The following is a 26,046-nucleotide window of genomic DNA, read 5'->3' as shown; positions in this document are numbered from 1 at the left end:
AAACCCACAGCTAATATCATCCTCAATGGGGAAAAATTGAAAACTTTCCCCCTAAGATCAGGAACAAGACAAGGATGTCCACTATCACCACTATTATTCAACATTGTGTTGGAGATTCTAGCCAGAGCAATTAGACAAGAAAAAGAAATACAAGGCATCAAAATTGGAAAGGAAGAAGTAAAACTATCACTGTTTGCAGACGATATGGTACTATACGTCAAAAACCCGGAAAAATCCACAACAAAACTACTAGAGCTAATAAATGAGTACAGCAAAGTAGCAGGTTACAAGATCAACATTCAAAAATCTGTAGCATTTCTATACACTAGCAATGAACAAGCTGAGGGGGAAATCAAGAAATGAATCCCATTTACAATTGCAACTAAAAGAATAAAATACCTAGGAATAAATTTAACTAAAGAGACAAAAAACCTATATAAAGAAAACTACAAAAAACTGCTAAAAGAAATCACAGAAGACCTAAATAGATGGAAGGGCATACTGTGTTCATGGATTGGAAGACTAAATATAGTTAAGATGTCAATCCTACCTAAATTGATTTACAGATTCAATGCAATACCAGTCAAAATCCCAACAACTTATTTTTCAGAAATAGAAAAACCAATAAGCAAATTTATCTGGAAGGGCAGGGTGCCCCGAATTGCTAAAAACATCTTGAGGAAAAAAAAACGAAGCTGGAGGTCTCGCGCTGCCTGACTTTAAGGCATATTATGAAGCCACAGTGGTCAAAACAGCATGGTATTGGCATAAAGATAGATATATCGACCAATGGAATCGAATAGAGTGCTCAGATATAGACCCTCTCATCTATGGACATTTGATCTTTGATAAGGCAGTCAAGCCAACTCACCTGGGACAGAGCAGTCTCTTCAATAAATGGTGCCTAGAGAACTGGATATCCATATGCAAAAGAATGAAAGAAGACCCATCTCTCACACCCTATACAAAAGTTAACTCAAAATGGATCAAAGATCTAAACATTAGGTCTAAGACCATAAAACAGTTAGAGGAAAATGTAGGGAGATATCTTATGAATCTTACAATTGGAGGCAGTTTTATGGACCTTAAACCTAAAGCAAGAGCACTGAAGAAGGAAATAAATAAATGGGAACTTCTCAAAATTAAACACTTTTGTGCATCAAAGAACTTCATCAAGAAAGTAGAAAGACAGCCTACACAATGGGAATCAATATTTGGAAATGACATATCAGATAAAGGTCTAGTATCCAGAATTTATGAAGAGATTGTTCAACTCAACAACAGAAAGACAGCCAACCCAATTACAAAATGGGAAAAAGACTTGAATAGACACCTCTCAGAAGAGGAAATACAGATGGCCAAAAGGTACATGAAGAGACGCTCAATGTCCCTGGCCATTAGAGAAATGCAAATCAAAACCACAATGAGATATCATCTCACACCCACCAGAATGGCCATTATCAACAAAACAGAAAATGACAAGTGCTGGAGAGGATGCAGTGAAAGAGGCACACTTATCCACTGTTGGTGGGAATGTCAAATGGTGCAACCACTGTGGAAGGCAGTTTGGCGGTTCCTCAAAAAGCTGAATATAGAATTGCCATACGACCCAACAATACCATTGCTGGGAATCTACTCAAAGGAATTAAGGGCAAAAACTCAAACGGACATTTGCACACCAATGTTTATAGCAGCGTTATTTACAATTGCAAAGAGATGGAAACAGCCAAAATGTCCATCAACAGACGAGTGGCTAAACAAACTGTGGTATATACATACGATGGAGTATTATGCAGCTTTAAGACAGGATAAACTTATGAAGCATGTAATAACATGGATGGACCTAGAGAACATTATGCTGAGTGAGTCTAGCCAAACACTAAAAGACATATACTGTATGGTCCCAATGATGTGAATCGACATTCGAGAATAAACTTGGAATATGTCATTGGTAACAGAGTTCAGCAGGAGTTAGAAACAGGGTAAGATAATGGGTAATTGGAGCTGATGGGATACAGACTGTGCAACAGGACTAGATCCAAAAACTCAAAAATGGACAGCACAATAATACCTAATTGTAAAGTAATCCTGTTAAAACACTGAATGAAGTTGCATCCGAGCTATACGTTTTTGTTTTGTTTTGTTTTGTTTTTACTATTATTACTTTTATTTTTTTCTCTATATTAACATTCTATATCTTTTTCTGTTGTGTTGCTAGTTCTTCTAAACCGATGCAAATGTACTAAGAAACGATGATCATGCATCTATGTAATGATGTTAAGAATTACTGATTGCCTATGTAGAATGGTATGATTTCTCAATGTTGGGTTAATTTCTTTTTTTCCATTAATTAATTAAAAAAAAGAAAAAGCTGTTAATAAGAGTAGATAACTGCAACTTTAACTTACAAGAGATTTACACTGTTCTCCAATGCAGTAAATTCCTCTGGCCTCTTAGTGGTTGAAGCAATTGAATCCATGACCAAAGACAATTGCCCCTTCAGATAAATGCCCGAAGTTTTAAACCTTCATATAAACATGATTCCCTTGAGACCGGCTTTTTCTTTTTTCTTTTTTTGTATGGGCAGACACCGGGAATCGAACCCGGGTCTCCGGCATGGCAGGAGAGCACTCTGCCTGCTAAGCCACTGTGGCCCACCCGAGACTGTTTTTTTTTTAATGAATTAAAAGCTTTGTCTCAGAGATATAGTGATAGGAAGCCTTTATGAACCTGAGGCTTAAGCAAAATAGCTCTCCATGATTTTGAGGAAACAACTGATTCTTTAACAACTGAATGAAATATGACTTGTGGAAATATTAAAAGAAGCAGAAAAAAAGTGGGCTAACTTCATGTGCATTTACTTCAACATCCAATTCAATTTAGTATGGATTCATTGTGTTGGCCGCATGTTCACTAGGAAGATTGATCATCACTGAGAAAGAGAAACAAAAGAAGCAAACTAAGGATTGCCCAAGAAATTCTATTCCCTTATAAAAATGTCATAATACACTCTGGTCCAACATAAACACTGGCTGAATTAATAATGAATTTGGGACAAATTGTCAGGCAAGGAAGAATGTAGAAAGCAGGAAACACAAAGCCCTCAGTTGCCACTGAGTGATTTTGCTACGAACTCTGCTACCAAAAGAAAGAAGCGTAACGTATTTCAGTGAGTTTTCAAATGCATGGCAGACAATGCACAGGTGAAGTCACTCATTTAACCAAGATTTATTGCGTGCCTGGGATAATTCAGGCAGTGCCTCACATAGCACCTTGACCAAAGGGTGGCTCAAGAAGTGAGGAGAACAGATTTGTATATGAAGTTTTAAAAGTGTATTGTCACTACTACATAATGAGATTTTCAAATAACAAATTGCTATAGAAATAATGGACTTGGCATTAAATATAGACAAGCAGGACATATGTGTGCAGTTAAAACTACTAATCTGAAAGATTTTCTGAAGCTTCTAAAATGACCCAATATGTAGCCACAAGAAAAGCAGTCACTGAACACCCTATATCACAAAATCTCATAGATTAAGAACAAATGCCAAATAATTGGTTATTAGCAGTTCCCTAAAATCTATTAAAAAGCACTACAAGCTTTTTAAAACACTCTATGTTCTCATATAGTATTCCCAAAATCTCTTTATAATTTTGGTTCAAACATAAAAGAATTTTTTCTACTGGACTCTTTAACTCAAGGAAAATTTAATTCCTTTCAAGTTTTAACTTCCCAAAACATATCTATATAGCTATATAGGAACTTTGAGAAGAAATTTCTTATTCTTAATATTTGATGAAATAATATAGTACATCAGAGGAAATAATTATTAAGATAATAATTGCTTAGTAGTTAACCAAATACTATACGCAAACAATACTCTGTATACTTAACATTTATTACTCTATTTAATCCTTACAATAATATGAGACAAGTAGTATTACTTTCTCTGTTTTACAGGCAATGTTGTAAACATTTACTATATGTTGATCTTGGAATTACACGCCTAAGATCAACATGTGGTAAATGGTGAGGCCTTGAGGAAACTAAAATACAGAACATAGAAAGTCACTTATGCACAGCTAAATATTGGCAGAACTCAAACCTTAACCCAGTGCTTTTCAAATTTTAATGTGCATTTGAGTCACCTATTGATCTTGTAAATGCAGATTCTGATTCACGAGTCTGGAGTAGGAATGAGCTCCCAGAAAATGTGCACATTTCTGGTCCATCAACACACTTTAATTAGCAAGGACTTGTACTAATATTCCTTCCAGTGTATCAAGTTACATCTCACTTTTCATTTCCCTTATATATATTAAATTGCTCACAGTTAAGAGTGAATTACTAGTGAGTCCAGCATTATAATTAGCGCTATAATATTCTTTTGCTATTTTGTATCATGTGTTCCTCGCACGCATGAATTGTAATTCTAAATAAATCCAGATCCAATTCTAAATAAATCCAAATATCTTAAAAAAAAAAAATGTATAGCAAGAAGATAATTGGTCAAGTACAGAAGTTTGTATCTGATAATTTATTTAAAAGTTGAAACAGCCTCAGTTGTTAATAGGTGATAGTTTAATAAATTAGTCTATTTATATAATAATGTAATAATGCATGTATTTAAAATGTGGAAACCAATATGTATATAGATGTTTATGCTTTACTGGTGAAAAAAATCAGGCTACAAATCAATATGTACAATACAGACTCATTTTTATAAGAATGACTATAAATACACATACCTACATATTTTCTAAATATAAATGCACATAAACACTTTATAAATATAAATACACCTAAATACATATTCAAAAATAAAATATATAGCTAGAAATTGACAATTATTATTTCTATTGGTGATATTAGAAGCAATCTTTACTCTTTTATTTTGCAGTTAGCATTTAAAAATTTTATTTAATAAAGAGAGAGAGTAAAAGGAAGGCCGCATTATCTGGTTGCAATACATATACTTCACTTTGTAAATGGAAGCCACCAAGCAGGAATTCCCTCAATTTCCTGGTTCCTTCCTCACCCATCCATCACTTACCTTAATATGCATTGCACCTGTATGCAGATTGTGCCTTTCCTCTGGCCACACAGGAAGAATTATCTTCCCCTGTCTGGATCTCTCCCCTTCTCCCTTCTCTTGATTCATTTCTCTCCTTCTCCTCATGTGTTCTTATCAGTATTTAAAATGCTCATTCTCACTCATCTTCAAAAAATAAGTATCTACCACTTTACCGTAAGTTTATTACTCCATGGTTACTTCTTTGTAAAACCTATTGATTTTTGCCCAGTAGATGAATATATTCAGTTGTCCTTTCTTTTTATTTATTCATTCATTTACAAAGCAAGCATCTACTGAGTACTTTCTGTGTGCTGGGTGCCAGAGATATATAGTTGAATAATTCACAACTCCTCGAGTTAGCTTACAGGGAGTGAAAATGCCCCAAACATGCTTTCTTAAATAAAAATAAAACCTCCCAAACTTGGGAAGTTCAAAATTTTTCTTTGGAGGTAAAAAGACGCTGTTTAATTAAATAGGAAATCGATGGTTGATCATCTTGGTTTTTTTAATGCAATTTTATTGAGATATATTCACCTTCTATACAGTCCATCCACAGTATGCAATCAGTGGCTCACAGTTTCATCACAGAGTTGTGCATTCATCACAACAATCAATTTTAGAACATTTTCATTACTCAAAAAAATAAAAGTAAAAAAACCAAAATTTCCCATACCCCTAACCCCTGGCCCTCCCACTTTATGCCAGTACCATGCTGTATTGACCACTGTGGCTTTGTAGTATCTTTAAAGTCTGTAAGCGTGAGTCCTCCCACTTTGTACTTCTTTTTCAAAATGTTTTCGACTATAATATTTTAATTGAAAATTCTTTGCCTTAACATCATTAGCTCATTAGAGAAATGTAAATTGAGACCGTTAATTAAAAAAACAAACAAACCATTTTGACCCCTATTATTGGTGTGGTGCATTTGTTACTGTTGATGAAAGAATATTATTACTTTTAACTGTAGTCCATAGTTGGTAATAGATTTCCCCCGTATATTATTCTGGTATTAACTCGTTGTAATAGCATTGTACATTTGTTCTAGAAAGAACTTTTTAATATTTGTACACAGGCACAATCTAGTACAAAATTCACTGTATCATACATTCCCATGTTTTAACCTCTAGCTTTCCTTCTGGTAACATACACGACTAAATGGCCCTTTTTGATTACATTCACATGCAGTTTAGCACCATTGATTATATTCAGCATAACAAGCTACCATCACCTCTATCTATCCATTTCCAGACTTTTAAGTTCAACTTAATTTTTAAATTAATTTTTAATTTAATTAAGTTCAAATTAATATTTGGAGGACTGTTTGGTAATTGTTCCCCATCTCTAGTCTCATTCTATCTCCTGGTAACTTATATCCTAGATTTTATCTCTGTGAGTTTACATATTATAAGTTTGTATTAAGTGAGATCATGCAATATTTGTCCTTTTGTGTCTGACTTATTTCACTCAACATAATGTCCTCAAGGTTCCACCATGTTGATGTTTACTTCGGGACTTCATTCCTTCTCACTGCTGAATAATATCCCATCTTTATATATACCCCATTTTAATTTATCCATTCATCAGTTGGTGGACACTTGGGTTGTTTCCATCTTTGGGCAGTTGTGAATAATGTCACCATGAGCATTGGTGTGTCTGTTTGCATCCCTTCTTTCGGATCTTCTGGATACGTACTGAGTAATGGGATTGCTAGATCATAAGGCAACTCTATACTTAGCTTCCTGAGGAACTGCCAAGCCATTCTTCACAGCGATTCCACCATTTTGCATTCCCACCAGCAATGAATAAGTATTCCTGTTTTTCAACATCCTCTCCAGTACTTGTGGTTACCTGTTTGTTTAATAGCAGCCATTCTGGTTGGTGTGAAATGATAACTCATTGTGGTTTCAGTTTACTTTATGCCAGTGCCATGGTGTATTGACCATGTGGCTTTGTAACATCTTTAAAGTCAGGAAACATGAGTCCAGCCACTTTATTATTATTTTTCATGATGTTTTTGGCAGTTAATTATATCTTAACTTAAAATGTTTGGCCTTAACATCTTTAGATCATTAGATAAATGTAAATTAAAGTCATAATGAAATACCACTACCCATTCTTAAGTAAGACTGAAATAGAATAAAATGGCGGTATCAAATGTTGACAGGGTTTCAGAGCATCTGCAGTTCTTATCCATTCCTTGTGGAAGTGTAAATCACAGCTCCTATGGAAAACAGTTTGATGGTTTCTTACGTTAAGTACATACTACATGACTTGGTAATCCCACTCCTGAGCATTTACCCAAGAGAAGTAAAAACACACGTACGTGATGTTCATGGTGGCTTTGTAGACAGCCTAGATGTTCTTCAGTTTTAACAGATTGACAGACTTGGGATAGTTCATGCAATGGAATACTACTCAGTAGTGAAAAGAAGTCAGCTATTGATGCACCCCAAAGCATGGTGAATTGCAGATGTGTTATACACTGAGTGGTGGAAGTCAGATTCAAAAAACTACATACTACTACGTATGATTCCATTTGTATGATAAAGAGAAATAACAAAACTTTAGGAATAGAAAACAGTTCAGTGGTTGTAGGAGCTGAATGTGGAGGGTGGGGTTGACTCTTAAGAGGCATTGGGAATTTTTTTAGAATGATGGATGAAACTATTCTGTATTTTGATCACAGTGACAGTTACTGAACTATACACTAAAAGAAGTTAATTTTAAACATTTTGTAAATTATATCTCAATAAACCTGAAAAATTCTTTTTTGAGGCCACAGAAAAAATTTTTTTTAGATATATGCTATATATCCACATGGTTCAGAAATTCAGACAATATAAAGGAATACAATAAAAAGTCTCATTCCTCCTCCTCCCACTCATAACCACTAAGTGTGTTATGTATCTTGAAGTTTCTTTATACAAATATTAACATATATGCAAATGTATTCTCACTTTTAGCCTGTTCTAACACAAAGCACAATTGACTAAAATTTAATAAAATTTTCTGCACCAGTTTTTTTTTTTAACAGAAGTACAAAATTTATTTCCTGAAGACTATATAACATTGCTGAAAGTAATTAAGGCCTCAGTAAATTAAAATGAATTTAAATTAAAATTAAAAAGCTTGATTGTCAAGATGGCAGTGGTCTTTAGATTTATCTAAAGTTCATGCAATCTCTATCAAAATCCCAGCTGAATTCTTTGCAGAAATTGTCAAGCTGATTCTGAAATTTATATAAAAACTCGATGTACCCAGGATAGCCAAAACAGCCTTTGAATAGAGAAATAAATTTTGGGGACTCACTTTTCACAATTTCAATATTTACTACAAAACTATACTAATCAATACATTGTGGTATGGGCATAATGATAAACATGTAGACCAGTGGATTAGGATTGAGATCCCAGAAATAAACCCTCTTATAACCAATTAAATTTCAAACGGAGAAATACATGTTCTTTTTAAAAACATATGGGGCGGCGATAGCTGGATATTCACATGAAGAAGAATGACATTCAACTTCTTACTTGCACTGTACACAAAAATCAGATCCGTGAAGAACATAGACCCAAACATAACAGGTAAAATTATGAAAATCTGAAAAGCAGTCCTAGGGATAAATCTTCATGACCTTGGGTTAGATGGTGGTTCTTTGATATGACATAAAAAACAGAAGCAACAAATGAAAACATAGATCCATTTGTTTTCAAAACTTTTGTGCTATACAAAAGACACTATGAAAAAAGTGAAAAGACAACCCACGGAATGAGAGAAACTACAAATAGTACATCCAATAGTGGATATGTATCCAGAATATATAAAGAACACATGCAACTCAATAATAAGAACAAGTTAATTTAACAAAAATGGACAAAGGATCTGAATAAACATTTCCACAAGGAAGATGTACAAATGGCCAATAAGCACACAAAAACATTCTCAGTATCACTAGTCATCAGGGAATAGAAATCAAAAGCATGGTGTGATACCACCTCACACCCATGATGTGCACCAGTTCTTCTCCGTTTACAGTTCTTTTTATGTCGGTGCATTGAGATTTTCCACATCATTTTTCACTGTTGCATGGCATTCTGTTCTATGTTTGCATAAAGTTATTTTAACCAGTTCCCCTTTGATGAACCAGTCTCTCCTGTCTTTCCCCCTTATACACAGTACTCCTGCACGTGCAGCGAGTTCTGCTGTAATACTTATTTTGAAAATGCCAGTTTGTTCCAATGCATTTGATTCATTAGGGAATATTTTGAACAGAATGTGAATATCCCATTTGTTTTTGTAATTTTGTACTTGAGTACACAGAAAACTGCTGAATGGAGCTGTAAAGGAATATACAAAACACACCCATACTCAACTCAATTTCTATCAGCTACCTCGTGTCACCATGTGTTGTCACACTCTTCCACACCTGGTGTTAAAACTTTCCCTCCAATTTCAGATAACCCTCCTTCCACCACCTCATAATAACTCACAAGCTGCAACCCTTCTGATGCCCACTTCCACAAGCAAACTGCAGGTCTTTTTCAAGGTAAAGTGCCATATTTTTTGCAGTCTTTATGTATTTTTAACAATTTAACATCTGTAAAACTGTGCTGGTGTTTTTTATTGGCTTCCAATCTCTCTCTTTTTTCAGTGTGTCACTGACAAAATTGTTGGGTGTTGTGCCCGTCCATAACTCCATTTTCCCCATAAGTCGTGTGGCTTTTGTTGCCCGATTTTGCATAGTGCAGGGACTTTTAGGAACATCTATGTTGCATTGTTAACAGAACTCACTGTATTTTGTTGTGTAAATGTGCAGGTATATCTTTAAAATTCAAGTCTCAGAGGTGGTGGATCCAGATTTTTATAATCTGAATTCTTGATGCTGTTTTGTGTTGAAATGATAAGATTGGCTTGTTCTTTAAAAGAAAAAAACAATGTGCTCATGTTACTGGACAAAGGCTGTGGATTCTTTTGCCTGATGTGCTCAATAACCAATTCCTGAAACAATGGATTTTCAAAGAGAGAGTTTATTATTAGGCACTTAGTTGAAGAGCATATGGCTAATCATCCTAAAATCTGTCTCCCAGAACTGCAGTAACTCTTGTACTTTTATTAGAGAAAAGGATGGGCAGGGTTTAGGATAATGAGCACAGTGACCCCAGATGATGTGATTAGAGGTGATCTAATTATCAAGCATGCACAGGTTGATTATATGCTTAGTCAGAGGATGTATGTAAGAAAATGGCAGAATGAGGTATAGGTGACTTACAGGTTAAAGTGTCAGCTGGTGCGCATGTCAGGCGGGCCCACTTTGGTTAGATCCAGTCTCGGTTATCAAGATAACTTTGGACTTGGGGTAGGTTAGTTTGGGGCTGACCCAAGACCCTTCATTAACAAACATTAGTGGCTGTCTTTAGTGATTACCAAATTCTGAAGTTGAAAAACTGAATAACTGGGTACAAATGAAGGTTAGTCACAGGTTTTTACAATCACAGAAGCTGAAGATAAAGGCTATACACATCAGTATCAAAGATCAAGGCAGCTGAATTACAATTTAGAGATTTCAGGAATTTCCCTCTGTCTACTGCAGTTCTACCAGAAAGCAAAATGGAATATCTATATAATGATTCAGTAATCAAAATCATCCCTTAGACTGGATATAAAAACTCAGAAATGGACAGCACAATACTACCCAATTGTAATGCAATTATGTTAAAACACTGAATGAAGCTGCATGTGAGGTATAGGTTTTTTGTTTTTGTTTTTTTTGTTTTTTTTTTCTTTCTATTATTGTTTTAATTCTTATTCTGTTGTCTTTTTATTTCTTTTTCTAAATCGATGCAAATGTACTAAGAAATGATGAATATGCAACTATGTGATGTTATTAAGAATTACTGATTGTACATGTACATTGAAATGATTTCTAATTGTTTTGTTAATTCTTTTTTTAATTAATAAAAAAAAAAAAAAAAAAAAAATCATCCCTTAAATCCTGATATCTTGGTTACAGTTGAGTTAAAGGAGAGTATGTGTCAGCATACTTCAGGAGTAATTCTGCCTCCTTTAATCTTAAATTTGAATGTGTTACTAGCTGTGTGATGGGCATTAAGAAGTCTCTTTGCATGTAGATGCAAGGCAAGAAAACCTCATGGAGTTAAGAATCTCAGAAAGAGTTGGGGAAGTAGATGTCTACTTCCAAATATGGTGTGTGATTGGACTTTTCTCCTTCTAAATTTTGCAAAGTCACCTGAACCAGAAAGAGGTGTTCAAGTAAAGAGAAATGCAGGGACTAGTTATCAGAATGGGCAGTGTCCAATTGTGTGAGAGCTGGTGGCAATCCCAGACACATTCACCAAGTGTAAGGGAAAAATGGCCTTCAGGGGCAGTTTAAATCCCGGAGCCCAGAGGTCCTGTATAAGGGAGGGCGTTAAAAGCATAATAATTTGGTCAGAGGAGTTAATCTTTCCATACAAAAAGCTATGAAGATAAAAAATTTTAAAAATAGCTATTAGGGTGAGTTAGGAAGTATACCCAAGTGGTTGATATTTTACTCTAATTCACTATTTCTTTAAAGCATTCTCTTCTATAACAAAATAACTTATAAGTGGGAGGCATGCTCCTTTTCTGATTTTAGTTAACTGTTACAAGTCCACTCAATGCCTGGTTCCCTCAGTATCATCTTAATGTACATTGTAGCCAGAAGGAATAAATGGCCTTGAAATTTTGAAAACCATGATGGTAGATTTGACACTTTCTTACCCTTGTTTTTCCATTTTTGCTTGATTTATAGGGTGTTTTCTATGCCATAAAATAGAATAGCAGTGTGAGCCATATAATAATGAAGATAATGTTATTAAAAATTAGATAGGGCACATTTAAATAATTTATTATTATTTAAAATTTAACAGAGAGGAAGAAAAGTCATTTGTTTAGTTAATGTGAACATGGCAGGTCTGATGCAGAAACTGGTATTTAAAACCTCTAATTTTCTTGCCTCTAGTGAATTATGAGACTGTGCACTCATTGTTTTGAAATTGCACAGTTCATTTCTGCATTTTTTTCATTAAGATGTTGAGAAAAAAAGTGGCCACACATTTTTGACTCTTTTGAAAATGCGAATTATTGATTCAAGCCAAAGCTGCTCTTCATTTAATTTATTGTCTACGACTATTTCTTTATTGGCATTTTCTTGCTAAGCTTTTATTTGATTTTAATATGGCTCACTGATAATGAGAAATAGAATATTAAATCTTTCACCCTAATAGAAAATCCAATTTGCATTTCTCTGAGGGTCCCATTCCCTTTGTATTGTTAGAAATATACAGTTACAGTTCTCTACTTCCTTTATTATTATTTAATAATAAACCTTCCTTTTAGAAAGATTTCTTGCATTTAGCTCTTCCAGTTACTATTAATATCTGCCGACCTTAAATGTGCAAAACTAAAAAAGAATTAGATTTTTTTATTAATTTTTTTATTTTTTATTAATTAAAAAATATTAAAAGAAAGAGACACAAACATTCTTAAGATATGCTCATTCCGTTCTACATATATAATCAGTAAGGAATTAGATATTAATGAATTTTTAATACCTTTATTGAATTGTGGTAGAACCAATGTTCATTGTGACTCTTCTTTATTCTAAAATAAAGACTATTTCTTAGTTTTCTGGCTGCTTAAACAAATACCACACAGTTGTTGGCTTAAACAGCGGGAATTTACTGGCTCACGGTTTTGAGACTAAGAGATGTCCAAAATTGTGGCATCAGCAAACCAATATTTCTCCCCAAAGACTGGGGCTTTCTGGGGCTGGCTGGTGGCAGTCCTTGGCTTTTGTGTCACATGACTCTGGCTTCTTCCAGAAGTTCTTCTTTTTCTCTCTACATCTGAATTTCGTTCTGTTATAAAGGGCTTCAGTGATCCAAATTAAAGCTCGACCTGACTGAATCAGGCCTCACCTTAACTGAAGTTCCGGCTTCAAGAGACCCTGTCTGCAGTGGGTGCACACCCACCAGACGGCACATCAAGATCAAGAACGTGTCCACAGTGGGGGTACCCGGTTCAGTCCACCACCCAGTTTACCTCTTCCTCATTCTCTGCTTACACAAATGCTCATTCAAGAGACTGTGGATTACTGACTGCTGATTTTATGTGATCGAAATTTTTATGAAGGTAGTTCAGTGCTAGAATTCTTGCCTGCCATGCAGGAGACCCGGTTTGAGTCCTGGCCCTTGCACTTCCCAGACAGCAAACCAACCAACCAACAAAAACAAATAAACAAAAATTCAACAAACAAAAATTCAACAAATGGTGCTGCAATAACAGGATACCTCACATAGAAAAAGAATGAAATGTGACCCCTGCCATACATCATATAAAAAAAAAACCTTTTTTTTTTAAATGAAGAAACACCTTTGGAAAAGGAGGTATTATATCCTCTGGCTAGTTGTTCATTGTCTTTTTTCAGAGAATATAGGTAGGGAAATAATCAAAGGAAAGGAACAATTTTTATTTCTTAATATTGGGAAAAAATTCCTCCTTCGCTCTGAGTTCAAGACCCTTTTGCACACCTGAAATTGACTTGCTTTATGTAAAAGACAGTATGTTTCACTCTTTTTAAAAGAAACTTTTGGGTGAAACTTGACTATTATGGTTAATAAGGAATGTTGATTGAGTGCTTTCTCTGTGTCCCAAACACTGTGCTAACTTTTTAATTGCCCTCCCCACTTCCCCAACACCTTTTGTGGAAGGACCATTGTGATTCCCACGGACAGTTTGGGAAATGGATGTTTATAAGGTTTTGAGTAGCTGCCCCCAGGACACAGGGTTGGTAATGGTGGAGGAAAGTGGGAACCGCTTCTCTGAAACTTCAGAGCTACACTCTCAAACTCTTAAATTGATTTCCTTAATAGAAATCAAATAGATTTGCTTACTGGCATATTTGTTAGGGGATTAATATAGAAATAATTTATTTAATTTTTATCATTTCTTTATCACTTAGCTCAGAATTGCTCTGGTACAGTTTCTCTCCTCTTTCTGCCAAAAATAGCAATGTTATCTCACATGAGAACTTATTTTTAATGAGGGTAGAGCCAGCTTTTGTTCCAGTCACGAGGTTAACAGTTCTTTATTTCATCTCCTTGTGATAGGACATTGTTTAGTTCCAGATGGCTTTGTATGTAATACTCAAAGAATTTGTTTTCAATTAAGCCATTAATTATAACTCAAAGATTCCACATGGAAATACTTTGAATTGCAGTAATTATGACTTAGCCACAGTGGGAAACATTTAAGTATAAGGAAAAGTTAGACTTACCTACTTTAGTTTTTAGGTATTGCTTGACAGCTTTCTCTCCCTCCGATTCTCAGCCTTTCTCTCACAGACACCTACACACGCCCACATCCATCTTCTTTAAAGTGGTTTAAAATGTTGGTTTTCTTTCTTTTTTTTTTTAATCACATAGTTGTATATTCATCACCATGATCATTTCTTAGAACATTTGCATCAATTCAGAAAAAGAAATAAAAAGAAAAAAATTCATACATACCATACCCTTAGCCCTCCCTCTCATTGACTGCTAGTATTTCCATCTACCCAATATTTTTTAGCCTTTGTTTTCCCTAATTTGTTTTCTATACCCCTTATCACTCCCTTTCATTGATCGCTAGCGTTTCAGTCTACTAAATTTATTTTAACACTTGTTCCCCCATTACTTATTTATTTTTAATCCATGTGTTCTACTCGTCTGTCAATAAAGTAGATAAAAGGAGCATCAGACGCAAGGTTTTCACAGTCACACAGTCACATTTTGAAAGCTGTATCATTATACAATCGTCTGCAAGAAACATGGCTACTGGAACATAGCTCTGCAATTTCAGGCACTTCCTTCCAACCTCTCCAATATACCTTAACTAAAAAGGTGATATCTATTTAATGCGTAAGAATAACCTCCAGGATAACCTCTCCACTGTTTGAAATCTCTCAGCCACTGATAGTTTGTCTCATTTCTCTCTTTCCCCTTTTGGTCTAGAAGGTTTTCTCAATCCCTTGATGCTGAGTCCTAGCTCATTCTAGGATTTCTGTCCCACATTACCAAGAAGGTTTACACCCCTGGGAGTCATTTCCCACATAGAGAGTGGGAGGGCAGTGAGTTTACTTGTCGTGTTGGCTGAGAGTCCACATCTGAGCAACAAAAGAGGTTCTCTTGGGGGTGACTCTTAGGCCTGATTTTAAGTAGGCTTAGCCTGTCCTTTGTGGGGTTAAGTTCCATATGAACAAATCCCAAGATTGAGGGCGTGGCCTATTACTTTGGTTGTCCCCACTGTTTGTGAGAATATCAGGAATTCTCCACATGGGAAGGTTGGATTTTCCCCCTTTCTCGTCATTCCCCCAAGGGGACTTTGCAAATACTTTTTATTCACTGTTCAAATCACTCTGGGATTTATCAGGGCATCACTCTGGACAAACCTACAAAATCTCATGCCCTACTCAATGTTCCATGTACCTTTTTTATTTATTATGTGGCTCATAAAACTGTTCACATAACAGTTCAATTGAACTGCCCACATAATAAACAAATATATTAGGAAATGCACTAGTCAAACTATAAATTTTGTCCTTTGTGGGGCTGAGTTTCATATGAACAAATTTTCAAAGCTTTGTTTTCTTGAGGTAACAAATGGTATTATTTAAAACAAAAAGGCCTTCTGAAAAACTTCCCTTGTATATAATGACTATAATTCCTTTAGTCATTAAAGGAAAACATTTTTTAAATGTTTGAAGTTAGTGAGAGATTTAATTTTAAGTGGCACATTGGATAAGGTGGCATATTCTTTCTAGATACAACAAATTAGATAATGGCTTTATTTGGCTTTTACTGAAGTGGTATATTTTCAAATATTACCTGCTTCTTAAACATTAACATTTATTGTCTCTTACAAAAAAAAATTATGTAATGTTTTCTCTTATTACAAATGCCTGAATATTTGTGTTGAATGAGAAGCAAGTGTTTTGGGGAGAAAAATCCAGGTTTTTTCCTCTTATGATAAAGTTTACTCCACCTCCTGAAATCAGCTGCTTCATGCTTACCATGGTTCACTTCATTTTTGTTACATATTTTTAAAGAATCTTTTAATTTTATTATTATATTGCTAAATTGTACGGTTTTTTTTTTAACTGAATCATTAAGGGAGAGACTTAATTTTTTTTAAGTGTTTTCTGTTTCTGTCCTCTGAAATGACTTTTTCTCTTTTCTCCTAATAAAGCAAATGAAGAAACACCCTTGCCGCCAGTGTGACAAATCTTTCAGTTCATCACACAGCTTGTGTCGTCATAATCGAATCAAGCACAAAGGCATCAGGAAAGTTTACACCTGCTCGTAAGTTAACATTTCTAGCAGAGGAGATGCAATGGAACAATTATCAGAGCTTCCTCAAGTGCTGTCATATTTTACAATTTATCTTTTGAGTCCTATCCTCTGTTCCGTAGGTTATAGATTGAATTTCTTCGTTATATTCTATTGTTTTGACATACAGTTTTTGGACCAGATTGTAGCACTTAAATATAAAATTAAAAGGAGTATTTCCTTGAACCTGTGTACATTCTTATGTTCTGCTTGTTACATTGTCCATTCTTACTTGTTATCCAGAGGTATATGTACTTTATTACTGAGAGTTTTGAGGAGTGACTGATTTGCAGGTGTACAGTTGAATGAGATATCTTGGTTCTTACACACTAAGTGATTTTGTCCACCTTTTCCTTGGCTAAATGACTGACTAAGTGGTTCTGGGGAGATCCTGGTAGGGCTGGCTCATGAATTTAGCCATAGCCTTGCCCCCTGGCTCAAGTCTGCCATTAATGCAGGACATCCTCTCAGTATATACATTCTTGGCTCAAAGAATAAATGAACCCACACAAACCTGTACCATTCCATGGGCTGTCACGAACTAATTCTTTATATACAGAAATCAGAACTTGTCATATTATTAATGAAAAATATTTACCACCCACTTAACCAGAACTTGAGAACTATATGACTTACTGCCTAAGGTGGGTTTATATAGTGTGGTTACTTACTTTAAGGTACTTTTATAAGAGATACTGAAGATATCAGGCATTTGAGGCTGATCAAACCAAGGTCCAGTGTATGTGGCTGAGCAGAAGATTCAGGAAGGCTGGGGATCAGATGAGCAAGGCTTGCCTGTGTCTTGGCTAGTTACAGACAGTTTCTTGGGGGAGGCCATTACTGTAGATTTTCCTTTAATAAAATTGAAGCTGGGAGTGATTTTGGTGGAATGAGAGCATTCCATAGATAAAGACTGTGTTGACGCTGACTCAGAAGACTCATGGAATGAGAAGGATTAAAGGCCGAGAGGATGGCAGAAAGAAACTCGAGCATGACATAAGACTCCATTGATAGGTGGTGTTTATTTTTCTGCAAAGTCTCTTACAGGCAAAATAAAAGATGCTGGGATTGCCCAGCTAATTTGCTGGCAGCCAGTGATACATCCTCATTGGGAGCATTAGTTCGTTGGTGTAAGTGCTGATTCCTGCTGAACGTCCCTAAGGATCTCATTGTCAGCATTTAGGACTTACCATCATAAAATCTTTATAAGCCTTTTTGAATGTGGCACATTTGATTCTGAATAACCAAATTTTTCTTCCCTCTTCACACTAGTGGTGTTCTTTGTTGTACTTTGGTGTATTCTCCATGGTCACTAACTTTTTTATACCTGTTCGTGGCCTGTTTTGTTAAGAAATTGGTAAATTCATGTCTTCCAAGTAAAAACTGTTTTGATAATCTACAGTATTCTTTAGTTTGTTTTGCATAAGCTGAAATGAAAATTTTAAGAAATTGACCAATTCTGGGTATCTGTTCACAGTTTGCTATTACTGAATGTGTAAATGTGTTAGTGCTGTAATTAAAACGTGCACACTGGATTCTTGTTGGGTGAAGAGTATGGCTGTAGTAGACCCTGCCTGGTATGTGCTGTGGCAGCGTGCACAGGAATAATTAGCTTCAGCATGAAGGAGTTAAGGAGGGACGACCTCTTTCCTTCCTGCTCAAGTGACCACCAGGATGTAAATTCTGAGTACCCTTTCAGACATAGTTAAGAAAACTAAAACTAAAGCTATCTATAATTAAAAATCAAATAATACTGTAACCAAACCTAGAAAACAAGCTTTCCATTTGAGCCAAATTAAGTTGGCTTTTGTATCCTTTAAGGACTCAAAAATGCTTTTTTTTACAGAAGCTGTAAAGTTTCTTTCACAAATTGGAATCTATGATTCCTAGAACAATTGCTATTTAGATCAGGGCTGTTGGTATTCCTACAGACCTCTCTGAGTAGACTATAAATGAGTAAAGATCTTTCAGCAGTTCATATATTCTTCAGTGGGAGGTTATCTTGTCAGCAAGTAGATCCTCTCTTTGTCTTTTGCCACCCACAGGCACTGCCCAGACTCCAGGCGTACCTTTACAAAGCGGTTGATGCTGGAGAAACACATCCAACTGATGCATGGCATTAAGGACCCAGACTTAAAAGAAATGACAGAAGCCACCAATGAGGAGGAAACAGAAATAAAAGAAGATACCAAGGTCAGACATTAGCAGATGTTCTTTTTACAGTGAAATTGTATTGACTTGCTTTTCCATTTAAATTTCTGTAGTTATACAGTTTTTTAAATTCAGACTGTGGGGCGGGCCACGGTGGCTCAGCAGGCAGGAATGCTTGCCGGTGATGCCAGAGGACCTGAGTTCAATTCCCGGTGCTGCCCATGTAAATTAAAAAAATTCAGACTATGCCTGAGGATATAAAATAATAATCTCTCTCTATACCCATTCTGACCTCTCATCTTGCTTCTAAAAGGTGTTAACCTTTATTAACTTCCTTCTGTATCCTTCCAGGAAAAGCTTTAGGAACCTAGTTACATACATATGTTTAAAATTTTTATGTTGACTTATAGAAGTTCTCTTACAAGAAGGACTGTGTAAGCCAGATTCCTTCTCATTGGCAATCACAGTGGATAGCGAGCTTTAATTAGACAACAGTAAATAAATTAACTTGTTTACAAACCATCAGGTATGCGGGGTACTGTTAGAGTCAAAGAAAACAGCAGCTTAGCCAACATTTTAAAGATTCCACTGTGGCACTCTGCTAAGTCTGAAATCTGCCTGTGTAAGATACTGTGTGTGCTTTCAAGGAGTTAATCATTGAGTCAGAGATAACCAGAATAGAAGTCAGACTAGTGAGATATTAAAATGCAGTCCTTCCTCTCAAATGATGGAGGTAGGAAGTTAAGGAATCTGTCTGCAAAGGTAGCTTCAGTTCAAGGCAGTATGTGAGATGTCGTATGCACAACCCAGAGAAGACAAGCCCTGGAGTTTGGAGGAGGGAGAGTCATTTTTGTTTGGATGTTTGGAGAAGTGTAAGTTAGAGGATTTGATGGGGGTCAGATTGTGAAAGCTGGAAAGGAAGGAGGAAGGCATGGGAAGTAGTGAGTAGGCAGGAAATGGCAATTGCTACCTGGTGGGAAGTAGTTACTTTGCCAACCTGGCTGGCCTGGAGTTCATGGAGAAAGTGGCAGGAGGCAACAGTGAGTTCATGGGTCTGTTTTATTATGTAGCTTAAAAGCACACTCAAATAGGGATTTTTTTCCTTCCTGGGTCCTGAATATTTCCATAGTTATAAAATAGTTTATTTGTTGAATTTTAAGATGCCATCATTTATAAGATGTATCCTTGTTTTGTGTACCATTAAGCCATTAAGAAAGAAAAAAATGCTGCCAGTTAAACTTCCATGTCATCAGTTCTAAGAAGCTTCCTGTTTCAGAGACTTTTAAATCTGGAAAACTGTACCTGTGATACGATGTGCTAATTGAAATCTTTTAAGGAGCCCCAGAGAGTGACTTTGTGGTCCCTACCCCACATCAGTTTTCACTTGTCCTACTGAGTTCCTCAGCAGTATTTGACATAATTGGCTCTTGCACCTGGAAAACATTCTTCTCTCAAATGCTGTGGTCACACACACTCCTAGTTTTCCTTCTCCTTCTCTGGCTTCCTCCTCTACCTGACCTGAAAACATTGGGATGGCTTCCACTGTCAAACATCCTGCTTCATGTCCAGCATTAGCAAGGATGTGGTTTCCCGTGGCTCTTTCTTCAGAGCAAGGGTTAAGTTTCCCCAGGCCTCTAGCACACCCCTCACACCCCATCAGCCTGAGTTGGATTACATCTCTGTTCTTGAACCAAGCCGTTGGCATGAAGGTGGGATTATGCTTAGACAAATCAGAGCCTCTCCTGAAGATGAAGGTGGCAGCTTAGGGCACCCTGGGTAGGGTAGGAATGGATACTTGTACCATATAGGAAGAAAGGAGGAGGAAAAGGTGCTGGTTACCCAACCAGGATAGTCTCCCCACTGTCTCAGGACCTTTGCACTTCCCTTTCCTGCTTCTTGCACTTTACTTTCCCAGTATCTTCTTTCAGCTTCGATGTCATCTTCTCAGAGGGGCCTTCTTTGATCACCCTATCCAGAGTAGCCCCTCTCCTTCTGTTACTCTGTAACTTCCCCCTCTTCAGTGACCCTATCAGCTTGTCTGTCTCTCTGAAGGCCAGGAACCAGTCTCTTTAATCCCACCTCTCACAGAATCTAACATGTAACAGCTATTTACTAGCTGAGTTGAGTTGGTAGGTTCAAAGAAATTTAAAACTTAGTTCAAAAATAATTTGATGAACTCTCTTCTTCTGTATTTTATGACCTTTTCCTAAGGGAATGTGAATTTACTACCGAAACATAGAGCTCCCAGTGATTAGTCCAGGGGCTTCCCATCTAGAGTAAAGCAAAAATGCTTACATCTGTTGCTGTGTAGTGTTCCCCTATAGCTCCCTCTGACCTCATCTCTGCTCTTTTTTCCTCGGTTTCAGCCTTACTTGCCTCCGTGCTATTCCCTAAGCATACAGGTCTGCTCCTCCCTTGGCCTTTGCACTCAGGGCTTCCTCTCCCTGGAGACCTCCCCCACCCCCCCCACCCCATATAGCTCTGTGGCTCCATCCTTACCACATCAGGACTTTGTTCAAGTGTCAGCTCTCCTTGAGGCTGCTCCTGACCACACTGTACAGCTATAGCCTCACCCACTCTTCTGTTGCTTCTTCTCCCTTCCTTGGTGCTTTATTAGTCTCCTAGGGCTGCTATTCCAAAGTCCCACACACAGGGTGGCTTAGGACAAAAGAAATTTATTCTCTCTCAGTTCTGGAGACTAGAAATCCAGAATCAGAGTGTTGACAGGTACAAGCTCCCTCCAAAGGCTGTTGGGAAGAATCCTTCCTTGCCTCTTCCTAGCTTCTGGTGGTTGCTGACATTTCCTGGTTCTAAGCTACATCTCCAATTTCCTCTGTGCTCACTTGGCATTCTCCCCTGTATGCATGTGTGTGTCTTCTCCCCTTCATCAGCTGGACTTTAGGGTACAGCCTAATCCTTTGTAACCTCATCATAAGTAATTACATCTGCAAAGACCCTGTTTGCAAATAAGGTCACATTCTGTAAATCTGGGTAGACCCAAAGATTTGGGAGAACTATTCACCCCACTACACATGCCCTGCTTTATTTTTTCTGTGTTTGACCTGCTCTACATTTACTAGCTTGTTTTTGTTGGTCTTGCTCCAGTGGAACATGAGTTCCATGAAGGGGAGGGATCTGTTTGCTGCTGTGCCCCATTGGCTAATCAGTGGCTGGTATGCACAGGAGCTCAGTTAATAGTCATGAAGTGGATAAAAGACTCATGCCTCAAGTGCAGGGCAGACACGCAGCTGTTAGAGAAACGAAATCCCAAAGCTTACGAGGTACATTTTCATAACCACTCCATAGTCAGGGAGAACTGATCATCTGTCAACCCTGTAGCAGAACGGTTTTGAATTGTATTACTCTTTTTGCTTTTTCTCAAAGGTTCCCAGCCCAAAGCGGAAGTTGGAAGAACCAGTTTTAGAATTCAGACCTCCCAGAGGAGCAATTACTCAACCACTGAAAAAGCTAAAGATAAATGTTTTCAAGGTGCACAAATGTGCTGTGTGTGGCTTCACCACCGAAAACCTCCTGCAGTTCCACGAACACATCCCGCAGCACAGATCGGATGGTTCCTCCTACCAGTGCCGGGAGTGTGGCCTCTGCTACACGTCCCACGTCTCGCTGTCCAGGCACCTCTTCATTGTGCACAAGCTGAAGGAGCCTCAGCCAGTGTCCAAGCAGAACGGGTCTGGGGACGATAGCCAGCAGGAGAACAAACCCAGCCCCGAGGACGACGCGTCTGATGGCGCCGTGTCAGACAGAAAGTGCAAAGTGTGTGCAAAAACTTTCGAAACTGAAGCTGCCTTAAATACTCACATGCGGACCCACGGTATGGCCTTCATCAAATCCAAAAGAATGAGTTCAGCCGAGAAATAGCCACAGATATTCCCTAAGGAAAATCCCTGTCCACATTGGAATTTTAAAATGACGTTTTTGTTCCAGAAAGTCTGCAGTATAATAGAGTTAACAGTACTGCCCAGGCTGTTGCAATATATTCTCTCTCCATGTACCTTCCTCACCTCGTCGTATATATCCTTGATAAGTATTAAAACACTATTTGAGTTTAAAAGAGTTTGTATATATTTAAATGAATAACTTTTTATACTCTTTGTTACATGTTTGTATCAGTATTTAGTGGAAATGTTTTCAGTTTTTTTGGGGTTAGGATTTTTCTTTTTGTACTGTTTCTTTTAAACAGAGTTCTTAGTAACAGGGGCAGTTCCTGAATTCAAATAAAACCATTTTGTATGTTACAGATTTGAATGGGTTAACTAATTACAGGCTATGATAATGCCTTTTTTAGTATTTTTAATTTTTAGAATTCACTACATAAATTGTAAGTGATTTGTGGGTCTCAAAAACACTAGGAACTTTTAAGTGTCTTAGCACTACCCTCGGTGCGCCTGCCCTAAGCCAGCACGTGCACACGGGGGGACAGCTGCACATCTCCGGGCCGCACAGTCCTTTTCAGGCCATGCCAAACGGTATTTAAAGCAGCCTTGCAAGTAGCTTCTTTCCCAGTGGTGGATTAAAAACAGAGGCCAAGAGTCCAGCCAGGAATGTAGGTGCCATTCATTCCATCTTGAGGAATAGGAAAGGAAAGTGTTAGAAAGGGGAAAAAACAAAAAGGGAGCTGGTCGTCTTCTGGGCAAATCTGCAAGGCTGGTTTAAAGAGCACAAGGAGAGAGAAGTTACGAAAGGGCTGGACTACTGTAAAAGTTACAAATATGTAGTTAGATCAATAGACTTATACAGTCAGGTTTTTGTCATGTAATTTATTAAATATTACAGAGATGCAACTAAGAATATCAAGTATTTCTCTGGCTCTTGACAGGAAAAAAAAATCAGTTGACTTAACCCTTTGCTGTCGAAAGAGTTGGTGTTTCCAGTTCTGGGTGCTACTGCCAAACTTCCTGGTACTTAGAGTTGGGATGCTCAACCTCAACCACCAATTCACCGGTGCCGCAGCCTGCGGATTGCAATTGGCCATTTGATTAAGCACTGAGCCACCTGGGTTTATTCCAGTCATTTCAATACCTGTACTATTAGTAGTTCCGCTTTACGAAGTGCAGCAAAGGTACTCTTCTGTCCCTTCCGTTTATAGTTCTCTGGGAGATTTAAATTTTTTTGCATTTTTTTGTGTGTGTTTTCTTTTGCATTTTATATCTTGTATTTATCCCTAAACATGTTTTGTACTTTTTTTTTTTTTAAGAAACTCTTTTGTGTATATATAGATAACTTGCATGATATACTGTAGTCAACGTTCGGTTCCTCAGAAGGTCTTGCTGCTGTCAGGTGTTATGCACTACACCCCCTCCTAACTGTATTAAACACATTTCAGATGTAAATAAACGTGGGACATTTGGCCCTTGTGCTTCTGTGAGAGAGTTATTGATGGTGGGTCTCTGGCATCTTTCTGGAGTTTAGGAAGTGATTAATTGCAGGAACAAGCCACAGGATATTGCAGAATTCTTCCCACACAGAGGTGTGGGACAGTCGTTGTCATCAGCAGTCAGTTGTTTTCTCACTTTCTTGTTTACTCCATCAGTATGGGTATAATCTGAGGGCATAACTAAGTATTCCTCAACTTGAAAAACTCAATTGCTGTTACTTGTTATATTTATCTTTGTATTGCTCTAAGTTGTATTCATAGCACTTTCATATGTTTCTGAATTTGAACCTTGCAATAAACCTGTGTGGGGGGCTGCACAGGTCTCACTACCCTAGATTTACAGTTGAGGAGGCTGAGCTCCAATGAAGTTCTTTGCCTAAACCCTCATAGCTATCAAGGGGCTGTGAGGATTAGAACCCAGATATTCTTCCTTTAAGTCTAGTGCTTACTGTATGTGTTTATGTACATATCGACAAATACTCATTTATTCAACAAATAAAAAGTATGTGCAAAACACGATACTAGAATTTTTTTTTAACAATACGGCTTTTATAAGATAACCTGAAAAATCTACTTTTAAATTCCCAAAGTGTTTGGTAATACATAACAAACATCTCCTAAATACCTTGCTGAGTGCACAAGAAAAAAAAATTTGAATGTCCAGGGGCCTAAAATGAAGAAGAAACTGAAATCCAGTGTAAGAAAAACATCATTGGATACTTTGACTGAATGGGAACATAGATCTTGAGGAAATTGCCTAGAATATGGTGTGAAGATGAGAAAATGAAATACATACAAGAGAGGTTAGAAGTCAAGAAAGGTTTGACTTGAAAAGATCCAACATAAGTTCAGTTGGAGTTCTAGAAAGAGGGAATAGAGAGAACTGGGAAGGGTCAGATGTGGAAATGCTTAGCATTAGAGACAGGAGCCCTTGGGTGTAGAGAATGTCGAGAATAGATCCACACAGGGTCCCAGTGTGTGGGCACTTGGGAAGGAGGATACAGTCGAGCCAAACAGAGAACTGGGGCATTATTAGTGACTTCTTAGGAAGCACATTTACTACTTAGCAGAGATTTGGAAGCTGAGACTGGAAGAACAGGCTCAGGCCAAGTTCTAAATAGCTGTGAATGACTGATTAAGGGATTTGTACTCTGGTAGTTAGAGGCAAGTTTTTTGAACAATGCTTTGACATGACTAGATTAAGGGGTGGCAGTATCTGCATAGGATGGTAGGAGTGTCTGTCAACTAGGATAGGTTAGTTTATGCTATAGCAACAACCCTAAATCTTAATGGCTTATAACAAGACTTCAGTTCTTGCTCACATACACACATTGCCTATTGTGGATTGGTTGGGAGCATTTCACCATATCTGTTTCACTACTCAGCGATCCCAAAAGTTGCTCTTTACTATGACAGAGGGAAAGAGCAATTAAATGCTGACACATTTCACTTCTGCTCACAACCCATTTCCCAAAATCAGACACATTGCCCCCTACCCTACTGCATCCCCAATCACAAGGGAGGACATGAAGTGTAATCCTACCATGTGCCCAGAAAGCAGAAGCTGAAAATATGTGATCGCCATAATGACTATTCCAGAAATAGATTTAGAGCAATGTAACTATCTGCGATGCTAACAAAGCAGTCCATATGGCCATGAGGTTTTGCCCTTGGTGATGGGAGAAGGCTTGGAAAAGTTTTGTCATACTTTTTCAAAAGCAGTATAAATTTTCAAGAGGGTTTCCTATCTAAATAGATTGTTTAGACTGCTTAAATAGAAATATAGAAGTCAAAATTAAGAGCTGGGGAAGATAGGGAAGACTCTTTTTATCAATAATTGAATGCACAAAGGAGATTGCCACCAAAATGCTAAAAACGTACAAAATGAAAACCAGGCGTGGGGGGAATAGGCTGAGACTGGATGGCATAAACCACTTCTTTCTCCCAAACACGTTCTCTGCAAACTCCTAAGACCACTACAGCCAGGATTCCAGATCACTCCTTTTCCAACCTG

General features: G+C 37.2%; 1 protein-coding gene across 15 annotated transcripts in view; it reads left to right on the top strand.

Moving 5' to 3' along the window:
- Nucleotides 1-24,005, top strand: part of ZNF532 (zinc finger protein 532) — a 262,905-nt gene extending 238,900 nt beyond the window's left edge. For 14 of the 15 annotated variants that reach the window (XM_077135344.1, XM_077135341.1, XM_077135343.1 and 11 more), the window contains 4 exons: nt 9,538-9,627; nt 16,347-16,459; nt 18,532-18,679; nt 22,022-24,005. In XM_077135344.1, coding sequence (XP_076991459.1) covers nt 9,538-9,627; nt 16,347-16,459; nt 18,532-18,679; nt 22,022-22,516 — 846 coding nt within the window. In that variant the 3' untranslated portion in view covers nt 22,517-24,005. The remainder of the gene's footprint in view (nt 1-9,537; nt 9,628-16,346; nt 16,460-18,531; nt 18,680-22,021) is intronic. The other variant, XM_077135334.1, reaches the window with a different exon arrangement.
- The last annotated feature ends 2,041 nt before the right edge of the window (nt 24,006-26,046 follow it).

The sequence above is a fragment of the Tamandua tetradactyla genome, chromosome 18 (assembly GCF_023851605.1).
Source record: "Tamandua tetradactyla isolate mTamTet1 chromosome 18, mTamTet1.pri, whole genome shotgun sequence".
In the NCBI taxonomy this organism is placed as follows: domain Eukaryota; kingdom Metazoa; phylum Chordata; class Mammalia; order Pilosa; family Myrmecophagidae; genus Tamandua; species Tamandua tetradactyla.
This window is presented reverse-complemented; position numbering and strand designations above follow the sequence as displayed.